General features: G+C 30.9%; 1 protein-coding gene across 8 annotated transcripts in view; it reads right to left on the bottom strand.

Moving 5' to 3' along the window:
- Positions 1-17,316, bottom strand: part of LOC143079160 (uncharacterized) — an 86,541-nt gene that overhangs the window by 25,092 nt on the left and 44,133 nt on the right. For 3 of the 8 annotated variants that reach the window (XM_076254380.1, XM_076254384.1, XM_076254385.1), the window contains 14 exons: positions 16,547-16,747; positions 15,476-15,705; positions 14,763-15,027; positions 14,000-14,158; positions 13,076-13,231; positions 12,495-12,662; positions 12,080-12,163; positions 11,536-11,652; positions 10,970-10,990; positions 10,275-10,292; positions 7,379-7,526; positions 6,063-6,083; positions 4,429-4,559; positions 3,035-3,250 (listed from right to left, as the gene is read on the bottom strand). In XM_076254380.1, the coding sequence (XP_076110495.1) occupies positions 3,035-3,250; positions 4,429-4,559; positions 6,063-6,083; positions 7,379-7,526; positions 10,275-10,292; positions 10,970-10,990; positions 11,536-11,652; positions 12,080-12,163; positions 12,495-12,662; positions 13,076-13,231; positions 14,000-14,158; positions 14,763-15,027; positions 15,476-15,705; positions 16,547-16,747 (1,935 nt within the window). The remainder of the gene's footprint in view (positions 1-3,034; positions 3,251-4,428; positions 4,560-6,062; positions 6,084-7,378; positions 7,527-10,274; positions 10,293-10,969; positions 10,991-11,535; positions 11,653-12,079; positions 12,164-12,494; positions 12,663-13,075; positions 13,232-13,999; positions 14,159-14,762; positions 15,028-15,475; positions 15,706-16,546; positions 16,748-17,316) is intronic. The other 5 variants (XM_076254382.1, XM_076254381.1, XM_076254383.1 and 2 more) reach the window with 5 other exon arrangements.

Genomic DNA, 17,316 nt, shown 5'->3' with positions numbered 1-17,316 from the left:
GTGGTTCGTTTGATCTCAGTTCTTCATTGGTTAAAATCCGATTATGACGTCAAATTTCCTTGCTTTCCTTTGAATTTCCTATTGTGACGGCATGAAAAAAGGCGACCATGCCTGATGACGTCACGTAAAAATAACACATTTTTTTGCAGATCACTCGAAAAGAAGGGAAATTTTGCCTGCTTATTATTTGAAAATCATTAGAGAAACAGATTCCACCACCAAATCTCGTGTAATACGATATTTATCCACTCTCGACAGTTAAATATTTTATATTTAAAAGGCATGGGAAGCCTCGTGTTTTAAATTTGAAAATTTAACTGTCTCGAGTGGATAAATATCATATTACACACGATGCAGTGGTAGAATCTATATATACGTGATGATTTTAAAATATAACCATTGCATGCAAAATGACCAAATGAAGTTTCATAGTGATATGAATTTTATGAAAACTTGTGTGAATGATATAAAGGCTCTGCATTTTAAGTGTTCTAAAAAATATAATGGATTTCAAATGTGTTTCTGAACAAATACGAGAAATCCAAGAAATATAAAAGTTCATATTCTAAATGAGTAAATTGGGATTTTATTGATGAATTTCATGTCTTTTGATTTATTTTCACAGCTTTATTGCAATGTGAAGTAGTAGATCTAAACATTTTACAAAGAATAGCAACGCTAAATATATATTTGCCAACCAATATCAATATTTGAATCAGCTAATTCATGCAAATGTTGTCAGATTCCATCACAGTAATATGAGAAGTAATACAATAGATAAAAAATCAATGTGTAGCTCTCTATTAAATTTCCATGTACATTTTCCTTTATAGTCTTCCCGTAACCTTGTTCAAGCCATTACTTCTTCAATTTCTAGACTTTTTTCTTCAATTTTATTTTATAAAAAAATCAGATCATTTTTGAAAAAAAAATCAGATTCATATTTCAGGTTAAGATTATTAATTCAAACCAATTTTATTAACAAAAACCCATTCTTGATCACTAGTCTAAAAGCATAACACAAGGTTCCATATGACCATTAATTTTCATTCTTTTATTCTTGGTTCCAATTTTATAAACTATGATTCTATTCTAATGCAATGCTATGTAATTCAAACCATTTTTCAAAATTTTTGGAGGCTAAGAATCAAAATATTATCTGATAATATCAATTAAAGTAGATAAACAATAACATACTGTTTACATTTTGATTAAACTTAGTCCCATGATTTTAAAACTGACTAATTTAATTCAAATTAAAAGATAAGTAAAACGAGGTGGGCCCAAAATTAGTTAACAAACAAACATTTATTGTGACAAACAGGTGATTTACTCATACAGACACAGAAAACTTGCACATGCACACAGTTGAATCAGATAAACAACATCAAAGTGAAATATTACTGTAGTTTTGTTACAAGGGGTGGAACACACAATAGATCTAGAGTTGGCAATTCAAAAGTAAACACAAAACTTCCCCAAAATGTGGCAAATAAATCAAAAGATTTTCTTCTCTAGCCTTTCTTATTAACACTATATGTAATGAGACAATGTTTTACTATAGCTTTTGATTCACATGCATTATACTGTTAACCAACTCATTTTTAATAAAAACTTTGAATTTTAATGAAGAAAAAGTAGATTCTCTGTTTCAATGAACTGTAATACATGTGCTTGAGGGCCGCATTGTGTGGTGAAGTTATTGTTTATTTGAAGGACGGCTTGAAACATAGGAGCAAAAGGTGTTTTTAAAAAATAGTCTGACAAGTTAGCATTGCACTAGAATACATCAAATCTATGGAGATGTCATGCTGGGATATCCATGCTTGTAGCCATCTACTGGTACTTACCATCTAACAAGGCTGGAAACAGTTCATAATATAAGTTACAAATAACACATTTACCCAATCTATAATATAGATGTTTCTATTCACCAAAAAATATGTCTGCATTAATTATAATGTTAGCTTGACATATATTTTGTTCCCTAAATGTCTTTGTGTTGTTTTCGTCAATGGGTTTCTGTCTCATTCACATGACCCACACCTCTCTTATGTTCATTTAGACCTATTTGCTACTTGGAAATCTGCACTGCTTGTCCAAAAACATCTGTGCCTGTTGAACTTTTGAGGTCATATAACAATCACTTTTCTACAGGGGCTTCAGATATTTTCTATTGTGACATCAAAATTTTATAGATACCTTTGTGATGTCAAAAAAATACCTTTGTGATGTCCAATAATGGCGAACAAATAGTGATAAGGCGTGTTGAATACATAGTTTCCCTCCCTGTTAAATATTGATTATATATATTAAAAGCTGCTACTCCAGAAACAATCCAAATTCTAAATTTCAAAAAGTTTACTAAGTAGTCTCATTGCCAGTCATACCCCATCATCTCATAAGAATTATCTACACTTTCTTCGTCTGCTACAAGATCAGAGCCTTCACTTCTCATTCTGCCATATTATAAATCAAATCTTGAAACAACAGAAGTTGTTCAAGAACGTCTGAACTCTTTGGCGATGAAAAACTGATTTGGTAGGGTGATGCATGCGTCTTGGTGACTATGATTATATGATTGAGATGAGAGTCATTGAGACACTTTAATTTTTGTCTGAACAGTTTATTAGGGAGATAAATCCTTTATGTAAAGTATCAGGTGGTTAGTAGAAAATGAATGAAATGAAATTATCTACTTATGCCTCAATATCAGTTTCACTTTTACAACGCACTTAATAATACATTCTAGTTAATTTTGAAAATAAGAATACAGAGATCATAGCTTCCATCAAATACTGTGGATTCATTTATTTTCGTGGGTATTAATTTTCATGGATTGAGAAAAACTTGCATTTTCATATATGTTTCATTTAGTGGTTTTGACAATCTGCACATACAAAGCCAATAGATATTTTGTAATTCAATGAGCATTTAAATTCATGGTTCTTCTGTACCACACGAAACCCCCCAAAAAAGTGGTATCAAACGAATAATAATGAATCCACAGTAATGTTCCCAATAACCCACTTACTATCATTGTAACCGTTAGCACACATGCAGACAGGTTTAGATTCAGGATAGAAATCCACACACGTCTGTCCTGATCCACAGCTACCAGCACAGACATTTGATTGTCCTCTGACATGGCAGTAAGTCCCAGAGTATCCTGAAGGACACATGCAGGTAAAACTGTTGACATTGTCTATACATGTCCCACCATTAGCACATGGATTAGGTGAACACTCATCTGTAATACACAAAGCAACATGCATAATATTAAAACTTATATTTGTAATATGAGGCAGGCATTACCTGTTAATGGGGATGGTCTGTATGATTTTTTTTTCTTTCTTCAAACATGTAAAATAAAAAAAACGGAAATACCATCACATTTCCAATTTTGGTTCTGTTGTTAGGGATTTAGTTGTGACGTTATTTAAGTTATGACGTCATATTCAATGTAAACAAAGAAACGCTTTCATCAGGTAACGTTTTATTCATATCAAACAATTATTAAAAGGAATTGGTATTGAGTGCAAATCCCATATTTTACTAGACTGATAAATATATATTTTATTCAAACTCTCATCCAAACAAGACTGGAAAAGGTCGTAAATTTCTGCACAAATGCGTGAATTCAAAAAAGTCTGAAAAAAAGTTTAAACAATTTTCAGTTCATTAGTATACTGAAAAATTCGGGAAATTTTCCTGATTTTTTTTTTATTTTTCTACCGTAATAGGGGACTTCATCCCCATATAATAATTCATTTGTTTTGAAAACAGCATAGTTATATTTTACTTTAATAGTTGTAATTTGCACAATGGTTTGTTTTTTTAACAAGTTTTATTTTAACCGAATACAATGAAGCTTCACAACTGAAAGAGAACAGTGATGTATAAAAATTCTTCAGGCAAAAGATTAAAGTGTGTGAGTTTCCAAGGAAGGCACCCATTTTTTATTCACAATAGATGCTTTTGAAAGGGGACATATGTTTGAAGCCTCTCCCCTTTTATCCCTGGTTGTTTAAAACAAGAATGTGTCCATAGTACATGGATGCCCCACACTATCATTTTCCATGTTTAGTGGACCATAAAATTAGGGTCAAAACTTTTATTTGGCATTTAAATTAAAAAGAGCATATCATGGGGCACATGTGTACTAAGTTTCAAGTTGATTGGACTTCAACTTCATCAAAAACTACCTTGACCAAAAACTTTAACCTGAGGCGGGACAGAGGGACAAACAGACAGATGAACAAACGAACAGACGCACAGACCAGAAAACATAATGCCCCTCCACTATTGTAGGTGGGGCAAACAAAGGGATGTAATCACCCTTTTACCATGTGACCCAAAAGCTGTTTGTATGAAACCATGTGACCTAAATGTTCTTATATTACCAAAATAATACAGTCTGATAATTACCTATATTAGTTTCACAGTCTTCTCCTGTATATCCACGATTACAGATACATTTCCTTCTAATGGCCCCATAAGATGAGCATTGTCCATTCACACATGGGTCATCAACGCAGGGATTTTTTGGTGTTGTACAACTGTAAAATATATTTCACAATCTTCAAATATGCAGCTACATTTTACTATTCTTTAATTGCTGTATATTTAGTATAATCACATGAAAATTTACCTTACTTTCAATGTCAAATGATATATATCACATAGTATGGAGTTCCAAATGTATTTGTTATACGTTGAAATGGTGCAAGCATTAATTGATATGTTGCCTTATTAATCAGTAAGATTATGAAAAAGTATGATTTCCAATGAAAGACTGACTAATTAATATGAAATTCAGCAGCAGTTATTATGATTTTTTCTTTATCCAAAAATGAAGCAGAATTATCCCCACAAATATAATATAATATAGCATCATGGTAAATATGGAATTTTGATTTACGATCTTGTTTGAAAAAATTGTTTAAAGAATCAAAGCATCAAAACCTTAACACAATCTTCAATGATCAAATAATTTCAGATTAGATTCACATTCAAGCAATACAGTCACAAATTAATACCATGATGCTACATAAAGCTTGGGAACTGTAGCTCTTAGGTCCTTACAATATTTTTGACTATTTGCGGACTATAGACTATTGTCAGCAAAAAGTCAAAAAATATCATAAAGACCTAAGAGTTAGGATTCCACAGCTAGATGCTATAAGGCCCTTGGTGTAACACTGTCAGAGGAAAAAGGGAACTAATTCAAAAACAAATTACAACTGTTTGACAAAGTGAATGACAAGTGAATTCATCACAGAACTTCAAGTGAAATGACAGAAATAAACATCTATCTCAAATGTTTTTAGTGAGTTTGTGTAAAAGTGAAGCAAGACCTTCGATAAATCAGCAAGCAACTTTCTGCCAAGTTAAAGCATGATTTTTTCCCAACATCTTAAAAAATTGATTATTGATGATATACAATAAATCCTAGTTTTAATTTTAAACCTATTTCATTCAAATACCAAAACCAACTATTATGTTATGTAAAATTTCTAATTAGCACCATATTTTTATCTAACAATCTTTGAAGGTTAGCTACAAAACCACATAAATACCAAATTTTAACTGTTTATTAATCATGTATAATTTTAAACCTTTAAACACAACTTGGTTATGCTTCAGAAAATGAAATCCACTATATTTTCTATGTAAAATTAAAGTTTTCTCTTTTCCCTCTTATAACAAATAAATAAATAAATAGTTCCATTCAAATCAGATGCTTCAAAAAATTTCCATGTTCTACAAATTTCCATGTTTACTTAGAGTAGTAATTATATTACATGTATAACAGATACACTTATCATAAAATGGCATCATATTTAAAAACAAACAGGATTGTATGGTCAAAAGTAAAACCTCACTATATATATATTAAGCATACAGAAAAAAATCTCATATATTTTCATGGCCAAACAAAACTGATATATTTTCATATGCTTTTTAACTTAAATTAAGTAAAACCAAAAAAGTAAATGATACTGTAACACACACATAATACACATATGGGGTTAGTAATACCAGCCTCAATGAATACTTACTATCCTAATGGTGCCGCTGTACTGCAGTTAAAATATTGTTTTGTGTAAATTAGTGGACAAATATGTGGCATCGAATATTAAAGAATGAAACAACAATGCCACACTGAATTTTGTTTAGAAATAAGCATTACTTTTCAGCAACATAAGCTTGAAAGTCAGAGACCTATACTTTGTAATAGGGCTTTTTTAAAATTTAAAATGTCAAACCGAGATTTTCAGAAATAAATATTTTGAGGTATCAAATTTTATGGGTTACAGCAAGTTTTTTCAATCTGTGATGGGTTTTTTCTACAAATTCAAACTGCAGTGGATTATTTTCGTGACACTCTGAGAAATAAGCTTCACTAATTCAAACATTAAAATTAATCATATCCAATATTGTTGCACAGTGTCATACAGTTTCAGAGAGGTCAAAGAACTTATAAGAAATATCTACAAAATTTCATCAGAATAGGAAAAAGCACTAAATGTGAATCTGTTTTCAATTTTCCAGAAGTGTAGCATTCCGCAGTATTAGTTATTATTAGCTATGATATGATGTGCTGATGACATGATCAATGACTAAATAAATTCATTTTCATTCCTTACAGTTTTGAAATTATGAAACAGCTAATGTTGAAGTTACAATATTTTGACTAATTCTTCATTTAAAACATTTTTCTTGTTACATGTATTAAGAATAGAATATTTAATTAGAAATTTTCATGTGGTTTACATTTAAAAATTAATTAATTATTTTACAAGTTCAAAGTTTTCTTGAATATTTTTATCAATAAATGGAGACTGTTCTTCCTAGCCGCCTAAGGTGGATTTTTTTTCAACCACAGCATATGAATTACTCTTAAACTTCCTTCTTAAATTGACCCTGCTTATGTGTGGTAATACAATGTACTAGACACTGATGTAGTTTTCTCTTTCAATATCATGACAAGACTAACTGCTACCCTTCCTCCAAGCATTCACCAGTTCTGTCTAACTTATCAGACAATTTAAAACAGACCTTGACTCAAGAAAATCACTAGAGACAAATGGAAAATGAAGTTATGTCAGTTGTTTTCAATTCCCTCCATTGGTTAATATAGTCAAGCATTGATTTTGTCATGTTTTATGGACTTCAACCTTTTTTTAAATTTACCTTGTAGTTCAGTTTTTCATTTACTTTGGAGTTCAGTAATTTGGATAATTTATTTTCTATATTCATAAACTCCCCCAGTAGGAGTTCTAAACCTCTTTGTTCTTTATAGTATTCAACTTTTATGACTTGTGACTGAAAGGAGTATTTGCTTGATTCCCTATTTTCTGATTAAAAGACTTACGTTGACCCAGTAAAGCCAGAGTAAGATGGACAAAGACAGGTATATCCACCAACCAGGTCATGACAGGAACCATTGTTACAGGGGTTAAATCCACTGGTAAACTCACAGTCATCTATATCATTCTCACACAGATTTCCACTAAAACGATCTACAAATATATATAGTATAGTTTTACTGTATCTATACAAAATATAAATCAAGTAAATAACATTTATAATATCAAAATATATATTTGTATCCCTTTTCATAAAGTTAACATACTAATTTATAAGCTGTCAACATAGACAGTAGCAGTTATTTTTACTTAGATATAGGAAGATGTGGTGTGAGTGCCAATGAGACAACTCTCCATACAAATAACAATTTAAAAAGTAAACCATTATAGGTTAAAGTACGGCCTTCAACATTAAACCATTTATACATGTATCATGAAAACACCCCTGACTAATTAAAAGAAGCAAAATTATTCCATAGTTAAAAATGAAATACTATGATTACCCAGTAAAAGAAAACCTGATAATTTTACTCCTCTGATGTAATATAACAATAGGTGTTATCAAGATGGTGTCAATGATGTTCCATCAAATAAAAGTTTTAATAGTAGTAAAGAAAGATATATAGTTGTTTGCCTTTTCTACTATATTTACATTAAAAGCCAATGTAATAACAAAAAAAATTATCCAAGAATTCTATATATTTTTGAATATTTTTCAGTATTTTAATTCTTGGAGTAGTTATTCTATAAATAAACTTCATGCATAAATAAATATTTCAAAAATATATACAGTGAAACCTGGGTAAACCGAACCCTGATAAAACCGAATTGCAGTTTAAACCGAACAATTTTCAAAGTCCCACAAAATTTCCCTATCAATTAACGTTAATCTAACCTGAAAAAACCGAACCCTGTCAACACCGAATTCCGAACGCTTTTTGAAGGCTCGTTAGTAAATTATTATCTAAAAATTACCTGTCAAAATCGATCAATACCAATCAAAACAATAAAATATTATTAATTATTTGCATGATTTAATTAAACAAACACAGGATGGCAGAGTATCCCCGAAGGTATTTGAGGTTTAATGAACTTGTGAATTGTTATTACAAACTAATTAGCATGTCTGTGTCCATGTATAAAGTGATTTTTTGTACAGAAACGTTAAACTGGTCAGCTACCCCCATCGCCGATAATGACGAGAAAAGAACTTTCCCTCATATCAATTAAATGCACCTTACTCAAATAATTACGGCCACAAAATCGAAACTGCCATTCTGTAGCTAAACTGTTTATTTAAATAATAGTTTTAAAGCCTTTCACCGGATTAAGAAGTCGTGCAACACAACAGGGTCAATGGATTTCGATTGCTGGATTCCCTTTATAGGCCCTATATATTTGATTCGAATGCCCCCGAAGACTCCCGTTAGCTATTTGGCAACGATAAAGTCCGAGAATAAACTGGACCCCTGCTGTTGTTTCACTGTTATCGTGTGCCGAAGTATCAATCAGCGGGTGACCAGTTTAGTCCGAGAACTCGTGTGTACAATGATGTTCCCGATTCAACTACGGCATTTGTCATTGACTGTGAATCTGAATTGGTCAGTGAATTAACGGATGAGAAAATAATTATAAAAAGCAAAATCGCTTCACGTCGGACATCTCCCAACGACGAGCGTGATTGACGGAGTGGCGTTTGATTTATAAACAAAAATGTAGCAAAACGTCTATCTTCATCTTCTTTTATTTTTTACATTTACATCTAAATCAACACAAAAATAACCTGTCGTCTGTTGTGTCACCTATTATCCCTTGTCAGTATATGCCAAAATTATTTGGTGTCGACTTCCGTTAACCTCTACAATCCGAACACCTGTGAAAACCGAACAAAACGCAAAGTCCCGTGGGTGTTCGGTTTGGACAGGTTTCACTGTATGTTAAAAATTACATTCCTCTATGTATGAAAATTTTTTCACTTAAAAAAATATTCTATGAAGTTTGAGAAAGGTATGTTATCTTTCATAAAAAAAACTATTTTAACATTTATAAAATGTGCAGCCATATATTGGGTTGGGTGCAATATTGGCTAAAATAAGAATAAAAAGGAAAAAGGCTTTTAACTTTAAGCTCATCCATCTTCAAACATGAAAGTTTAAATATCTATAAGTCTTTTACCAATAAGGTACTACAGTGTTCATTTCATATCTGTATAAATTATTGTATTTCCTAACATCGTACTCTTTTTTAAATATCTATCCTCACATCATACTATTTTTTAAATATCTATAAGTCTTTTATCAACAAGGTACAACAGTGCTCATTTCATATCTGTATAAATTATTGTATTTCCTAACATCGTACTCTTTTTACTGAATTACAACTTCTCAATACATTGTACCACATAGTAACATCAGTTAAACAGAAACAAATACAACAAATCAAAAAAAAAATCATAACTGTAAATTTTTAATCCAAACAGAACTAGTTTTCTTCTAATGTTATGTAATAAATGTAAATATTGAGTGAAACAAAACTGTGATTTTATCAGACGATTAAAATAAAGGTATAGTGCAACAATCAGACTGGAGTGAAAAGGATTACTGTTAAGTGGTGAATTTCCGCAAGATTTAATTTTTTTATATTTCAAGTGCCAATCTTTTTGCATTGTATTACTAAAGCATTTATTTGGCCCCTGATTCTAAATATCTTTTTTTGGGAGGGGATAAATTTCACAATTTTGTCTTAATAGCAAAATTGACGAAAATTAATCTTTGTGAAAATTTCCCACTATACAGTATTATAACAGTAAGATTGGATTTCATTCTAACATATCTAGTCTAGTGTTCATGTCATTCATGCCTTAGATTGAACAGATGCAATACAATAATAAGAATAGAATACCTCCTGAGCCTATAGCAGCTTTTTCAAGGAATGATATAATATTATATATATTAAATTTATCTCAAAACAGGATATATATGAAAGTTTGAAATAGAGATTGGAAATGGATGGGTTCAGAGTTCAAACTGCTAAGAATGTATTGTTAACACAATGCATGGTGCATCATATAAAATATCATTGCAAATATCTACATCTATTAATCATTTTTCTATTAACTTTAAACTTTTAAATCACTGAAGAATTAAGCATTGGATCCAGGGATATTCTCATTAACCTTATACTTCGTGAAGCAAATTTGATTGTTTTATTTTTTTCCAGAGTTTTTAGAAAAGAAAAAAAATTCATCTTTTTTACACATCTTTATGAATCAAAATTCTCAAAAATCTATAGCAGAATACATTTTGGTTATTTACCAAATTTCTTTGTGAACACTTTGAAAATGCATTTCCTTTAAAGTTCAATATACCGGTATGTTTTCTTTTCTTTTAAACAAAATTTGCTTTGACATAATTATACCTTTACATAGATATAAGAAGATGTGGTATGAGTGCCAATGAGACAACTCTCCATAAAAGTACCAAGTTGTAAAAGTAAACCATTATAGGTCAAAGTACGGCTTTATATATATGGCTAAATTTCTACAATCTGATCAATGATATATATCATATATTGTGTTAACAGTACTAATGACCTACCACCAATTTTTCCTCCAATAACTGTAACACATGTCAAATAACTTATTATAAAAGGCATCATCTATTTCTTGCTGTTTTTCGTTCAAACTTCTACACTGACCTATACTTTATACTAACTTAACAGATGTAGTCAAAGTACAATAATAGATCTTTATAATTGTGTGTATTCTAGCATAGTATATATTAGTGGATATTCTTAGCTGATGTAAAAAAATAAACTATTAGCATGGGATAGAGGAAAAAAAATGTCTTTGAAGACATACTAATCTTATTTTACTAATTATCTTTTTAAAATTTTTGCAAAATTCAGAATCATTACTATTTGTAAAATTAAATAAAAGTCATTACACAAAGACAATATCTAATCAAAATGCTTACTACAACAAACACTTCATTTTTTCTACGATAAAAAAAATGCCACACAATAAAATTTAAAATATTTCATAGCCACATACAATATTGCATTGACACACAATAAAATTTACAATATAATATTGACACACAATAAAATTTACAATATTGCTGACAATTCAACCAACAAGTTGAACATGATTTTAAAAACTTACTGCTGGTACAAGTACATGTAAAGGTTAATACACCAGTCTTTGTACACTGTCCTCCATTAAAACATGGCTGACTATCACAAGGGTTGATCTCTGTTTCACATGTAGGACCAGTATAACCTATAACAAAATAGGTAGTTATTTATAAAACACTAGTCTAAAAGAATATGGTTTTAGGCTTTCATTTAATAAATGTTTGGTTTAAAGCATTAAATTTCCCAAACTTTTGGTCTCAAGGACACACAATGAAGGTCACTTCAGATGGATGTCTTATGCATCCTGGTATTCATATATTAACACAGATTTACAATTTAACACCTGATAGGTAGAAAGGATGATTTCCATTTTAATTATTTTAAATTCAAAATTTTGATTGCATTTAGTTTGTTAGAAATGTAAAAAAAAAATTGAAATTTTGAAAGTTTTCAAATACAGCTATCAAAATCAAAATGCAAAATTTAAATCAGAATCTTTAAAATTTGCTCTCAAAAGGGGGTATTGATATACAAATAGGAACCACAATTTGAAAATAAGATCATCAACTAACCTGGTGGACATGTACAGTAGTAATCATGGTTCAGGACTTGACATGTTCCTCCATTCTGACAAATACCTGTACAGATTGAGGCAACTGAAATAAAAACAATTAAATAAATTACTAAAAGATTTTGTTATAGTACTTGCTTTCTAAAAACTGTTTGAGTCGTTGTATTGGTTTTTTCCAAGTAAGTCCTTAAACTCAATTTACTAATATTTACAAGCTTCTTTTCAAAACATTAAATCATTTTGTAAAATCCTGTACATTTCTACTATTCAGTTTTCACTTTAAAAAAATACACTTGTGATTCTTTTAAATGGACCAGTATAGCATGAGTTACAGGGATTTATACATATTAAAACATCTCCCTTATAATGTAATTATCAAAAATAAAACACTGGTATAATGAAGAGTCACTACTTACAACCACTGACACAATCAGCTGGTGAAATCTTTCCTTCAGCCTGTGTGATTCTATCACCTTGACACTCCAGACATTGCCTCTGACCAGTATTGGCCTGATAAAAGTTCCTTGGACAAGCAGTACAGGTCTCTAAACCATTATATGAGTAGTACCCAGCTGGACAAGGATCTAAAAAGTCAAGGAAATAAGAAAAAATTGTTTTAACTATGACTCATAAAGGTTAATATCAGGAGCAGATAACATTGATTTACACTTGCTGGCAAAAAAACTATCAAATTCAAAATAGCACATATGTAACAGTTGCTCATGAAAACTAAAGCGTTGTAATACAAAGATGTCCCTTGTTATTTTATTTGCTTTTCGTAATTCTACTAATCTTATTTTTAACTTAAAATAACTTGAATCAAACATTACAAAAATTGGTGCTCCCAAAACAGGTGTACAATAAGACACAGGTTGTCAAATAATGCAATAAATTCAACACTTAAATAATAATCAAAATCAAAATAACTTGATTCTAACATCATATAAAATGGTGCGCCTAAAAATAATTTACATTAAGACACAATAGACAATCTTACTTTTACAATCTGATTCTGTAGATTTGCCAACTCCAATAGTTTTCTTGCCACTAGGACACGTTGTACATGATTGGCCATTAGAGGAATAGGAATCAGCAGCACACTGGTAACAGGGAGCTTGTCCAGTGGTGGATGTAAAACCATTAGGACAGGTAACTGAAGGATACACCAAAAATAAAACACAAAGTTTAAAAGTTAACAAATTCAGACTTTTTAAAATACAAGATTTGATTGACTGCTGTTTGCTTAACAGCCAGTGGAAAATATGTTGTGCATGTTCAGGATGAGTAAAATACAAGAAAAATTTTTGTATTTTAAATAACATTAAAATTTGTTAAAATTTTATAATTTCATACCCCTTATGAGAAATTCAGACGGTTTAGACAATCTGTAAAAGATTTTTGTAGAAAACAAATTGCATGTGCTTCAAACATGGGACTAGGAAAGTAGAAAGTTTAGAAAATGTTTAATATTTTAGAAAAAAAAAGACCCTACAAATTTCAGATTCATTCCTCTGGAATAAAGGTTTACATTTCAAATTAATGTATATTCTATGCATACATTTGTACACTAAAATATTTATTTATAAATCCTTACAACCTCATCACAAAATCAACATTCTTATACATGTATATCTAAAATACAGTACATATTTAAAGCTCATTTTTTTCACTTCTGATATAAAAGTTCTAAAAAAAGATGCTTAAAAAATGCATTTTTGTTTAGGGGCCAGCTGAGCCCTCTTTCAGTAGAGGGATATTCTTGCCGCGTTGAAGTCCCGTTGGTGGTCTTGGCTGTTTTCTGCTCTTTGGTCAGGTTGTTGTCTCTTTGACACATTCCCCATTTCCATTCTCAATTTCTATTCAAACTTATCAGACATTTTAGATTATTCATTATAACAATGTACTTTAAAGTGTGACTTACGATAGCAGTCAGTTTGTCTGGTCAAGCCTGTCTTTCTACTATTGGTTCCTGATGGGCAAGCATCACAACTATCACGGTTTGGTGTGGCAAGATAAAATCCAAAAGTACATTCCAAACACTGACGCTTTTCACTGGAGTAGTGTCCAAGGGCACAGTCAACTAAAAGTTAAATATATATCTATATACGGATATCTGCTAAAATGGTCATCAAATAACTAATACATTGTGTATACTGTAAAATGATGTATAAGTTTGACACCAAAATTGCTATTAACTATAGTTGATTAAATGAAAGATTTTCTGGCTGTGTTGAAGACCCATTGGTGTCCTTGGGCTGTTTTCCGCTCTTTGTTCCGAATGTTGCCTCTTTGACATATTCCCCATTTCCATTCTCAATTTTATCAAGAAGTATCAACAAAAGACAATTTGAGAAAACCCATTCATTAGTTATCTTTCCTGTTGTGCAACATAAGGGCAGCTCCATATAAACACTAAAGTGGGACCCTGGGGATGCACTTAAATACTCAATTATCGGTGGAATTCATCTATGTTTTTGCATAGTGGAAATGCTAAATTTTAATTTGCCTCTATAGGAGGTTAATCAATTTCTAAAGAGCCATCCCTGAGTATCTTGTAGGTTTTAATGAAAAATGCAGCCCTTAATACAAAGGTTGGATTTTAGTAGGTTTATTTGCATCAGGCACATATCAAGGACAAGCTTTTTTCCACTTCTTGCATAAACTGACTTAAATTATAAACTTACAGCAAACAGACTTTGATTCTGCTGAGACATACTGAACTCCAGCATTTGTTGTACAAACAAAATAATTCTTCAGGACTCGGTCATAGGTGACAGAAGAAGAAGACACGGTGGGACAGGATCCAGAGGCTGATAATTGTAAAATGGGAGCTAATTCTGACTGCTTGTTGACAAAAGCGTTAGAGATTAAGTTAGCACAGGATTGATAGGCAGTGTCCACATAATTAGCTGGTGTCATATCGAAAGTGAAAGTGGCATAAACAATTCCCTGAAATTATAAAATACAAACAAAATGCAGGTTCCTAATCAAATTTGGAAACAGCATTAATGGTTTTCTGATCATCTAAAGAAAATGTTATTTTTAACAATAACGAAAAAAAAAAAACCATCAATCATTTTCAAAGAAACACTATCAAAAGTGATTCTGCTAATAGAAATGTTGTCTGAACTAAATATGACATATTTTAACACAACACATTAGAGGGAATATGCATTAACAAAGCATTATAGGTAAACGAAATTTTCATCATTTCTGTGCAATATATTGAGAGTAACATATATGAAATCCTCACTAATAATTACTTCATTAAGAATGTAAGTCTTTTTTTTTAATTATTCTACAAAATTTACACTTTCAGCATATTTAAGTCTAGGCATCACATAATATGATTGGCTATGAGATACTACAAAAGCTAATTTAAGCTGTGTATACTTACATTACTATATTCTACCCCTAGTCTGGACACCAGGGTGTCAACAGGAGAGGATATTGATATGGAATAAGCTGGCTGAGAGTTACGACACATGTTTTGTAAGTTAGTGGCCATACTGTTCCACTGGTTCTGGAGCTGTGATTGATAGTTACTGGTACAACCATTAGAATCACCCAGGATACCAGTTCCATAACGTAAAACAAATGACTGTCTATAGTATGCTGGGTTTCTTGCTGTTTATAAGAATAAAACTAAAGGTAAATTAACTTATTTACAAATGATAAACAAATTATCTGTATTGGGAAAAACAGAGAGCAAAAATATCTAAATTATCTACAAACTGGCAAGTTTTAAGCCCAACAACTCAGAAACACTTAAAAATAATGAAATGAAGTGCTATTGTTAACAATTACATCCCGCGCCATTAACCAATAGAATATTATCCTACACAGTATCCTATCCTATTAAATAAATCTATCCCATTGAAACTAATGGCAATACAACCTAGTGAGTAAGTATATCTACTTACTTGTGATGGACAAAATATCTTTATTGGGGGAAAATAAGAGACCAAAAATATTTAAATTATCTACTAATTGGCAAGTTTTAACCCTAACAACTCAGAAAAACTCCAAAATAATGAAATGAAGTGCTATTATTTACATTAATATCCCTCAAAATTAACCAATAATATATTATCCCACATAACACAACATATCCTATTATATTTGTAAATACATCTATATACTAATGGCAATACAACCTAGTCAGAACGTGATTTAGTCTACATTTGAAAACATTCCCACCTCTATATCAATACTTTGGAAAATAAAAATATTGTATTGTATTGTATTGTAATACTGTACATTCTTTTTTTTTGTGGGTAGTCCAATCTTTAAATTAGAAAACAAACTCTTTACTGCACAAAATTTTCCTGAACAACATGGTGGGTATCTGTTCCTGTCATCATATGTGAAAAATTCCCCATTTAACATTAAATACCATCACTAGTTTATGGGTATCTTGTCAAATCTATACATTAGAAAAAGCCCCTTTTTTCAATACAAAACCTACCTATACAAGCTGATGGGTATGTGCTCCAGTCATTATTTGTAAAACAGCTGGTAGAGATACTGTTAGTGTTGATACTATTAGAGAAGTAATATCCAGAGTTACATGTAAATGTACAGTCGAATCCAGTGTTCCCTGACTTAGCTGTACATATCTTCTGGGCATTTTCTGCATTGATCAACCATGGCTGACATTTGTTTTGTACTGTAAAATAATTCATGTTTGTATTGATGTAATTTAGATACTAAATATGAACAATGTTGAGTAAATGATTGTGTAAAACATAAATTTATAAGTATGTTTTTATCATGCAGTAACTGTTAAACTTTTCATAAAAGGGGAGATAACTTATATTCTTAATAGGATAAACAAATAGACAAAATCAGAAATTGGAATTCACTTTAGGGGATTACTGTTTACATGTCTTTGAGTAACAACTGCTATAAATATGCTAGATATATGAACATATCAGATAGACTGCACTTATCTGATCTCTTTATAGGTAGTATATATTTATTCTTACTCAACACCATAGACTGTGTGGTAAATTTCAGTTTGAATTTAGTTGACTGTATTCATCAAAGGAAGAGGTTCCATAAGGCCTTAAAATGACCCCCTTTTTTGCTTAAATTTCAAATTGGGATTTATTGACCAATGTCACAATAATTAGTAGCTAATGCAGTGACTAGATAGGAAATAAGTCTTTTTGTTGCAAATTTAAGTTCCTGCGTTTTATCTATGACGTCACATATAGTACTCGTTTTGATTTTCCA

The sequence above is a fragment of the Mytilus galloprovincialis genome, chromosome 6, assembly GCF_965363235.1.
Source record: "Mytilus galloprovincialis chromosome 6, xbMytGall1.hap1.1, whole genome shotgun sequence".
Classification (NCBI taxonomy): domain Eukaryota; kingdom Metazoa; phylum Mollusca; class Bivalvia; order Mytilida; family Mytilidae; genus Mytilus; species Mytilus galloprovincialis.
The sequence above is the reverse complement of the archived record's forward strand: the minus strand, read 5'-3'. Positions and strand labels throughout refer to the sequence as shown.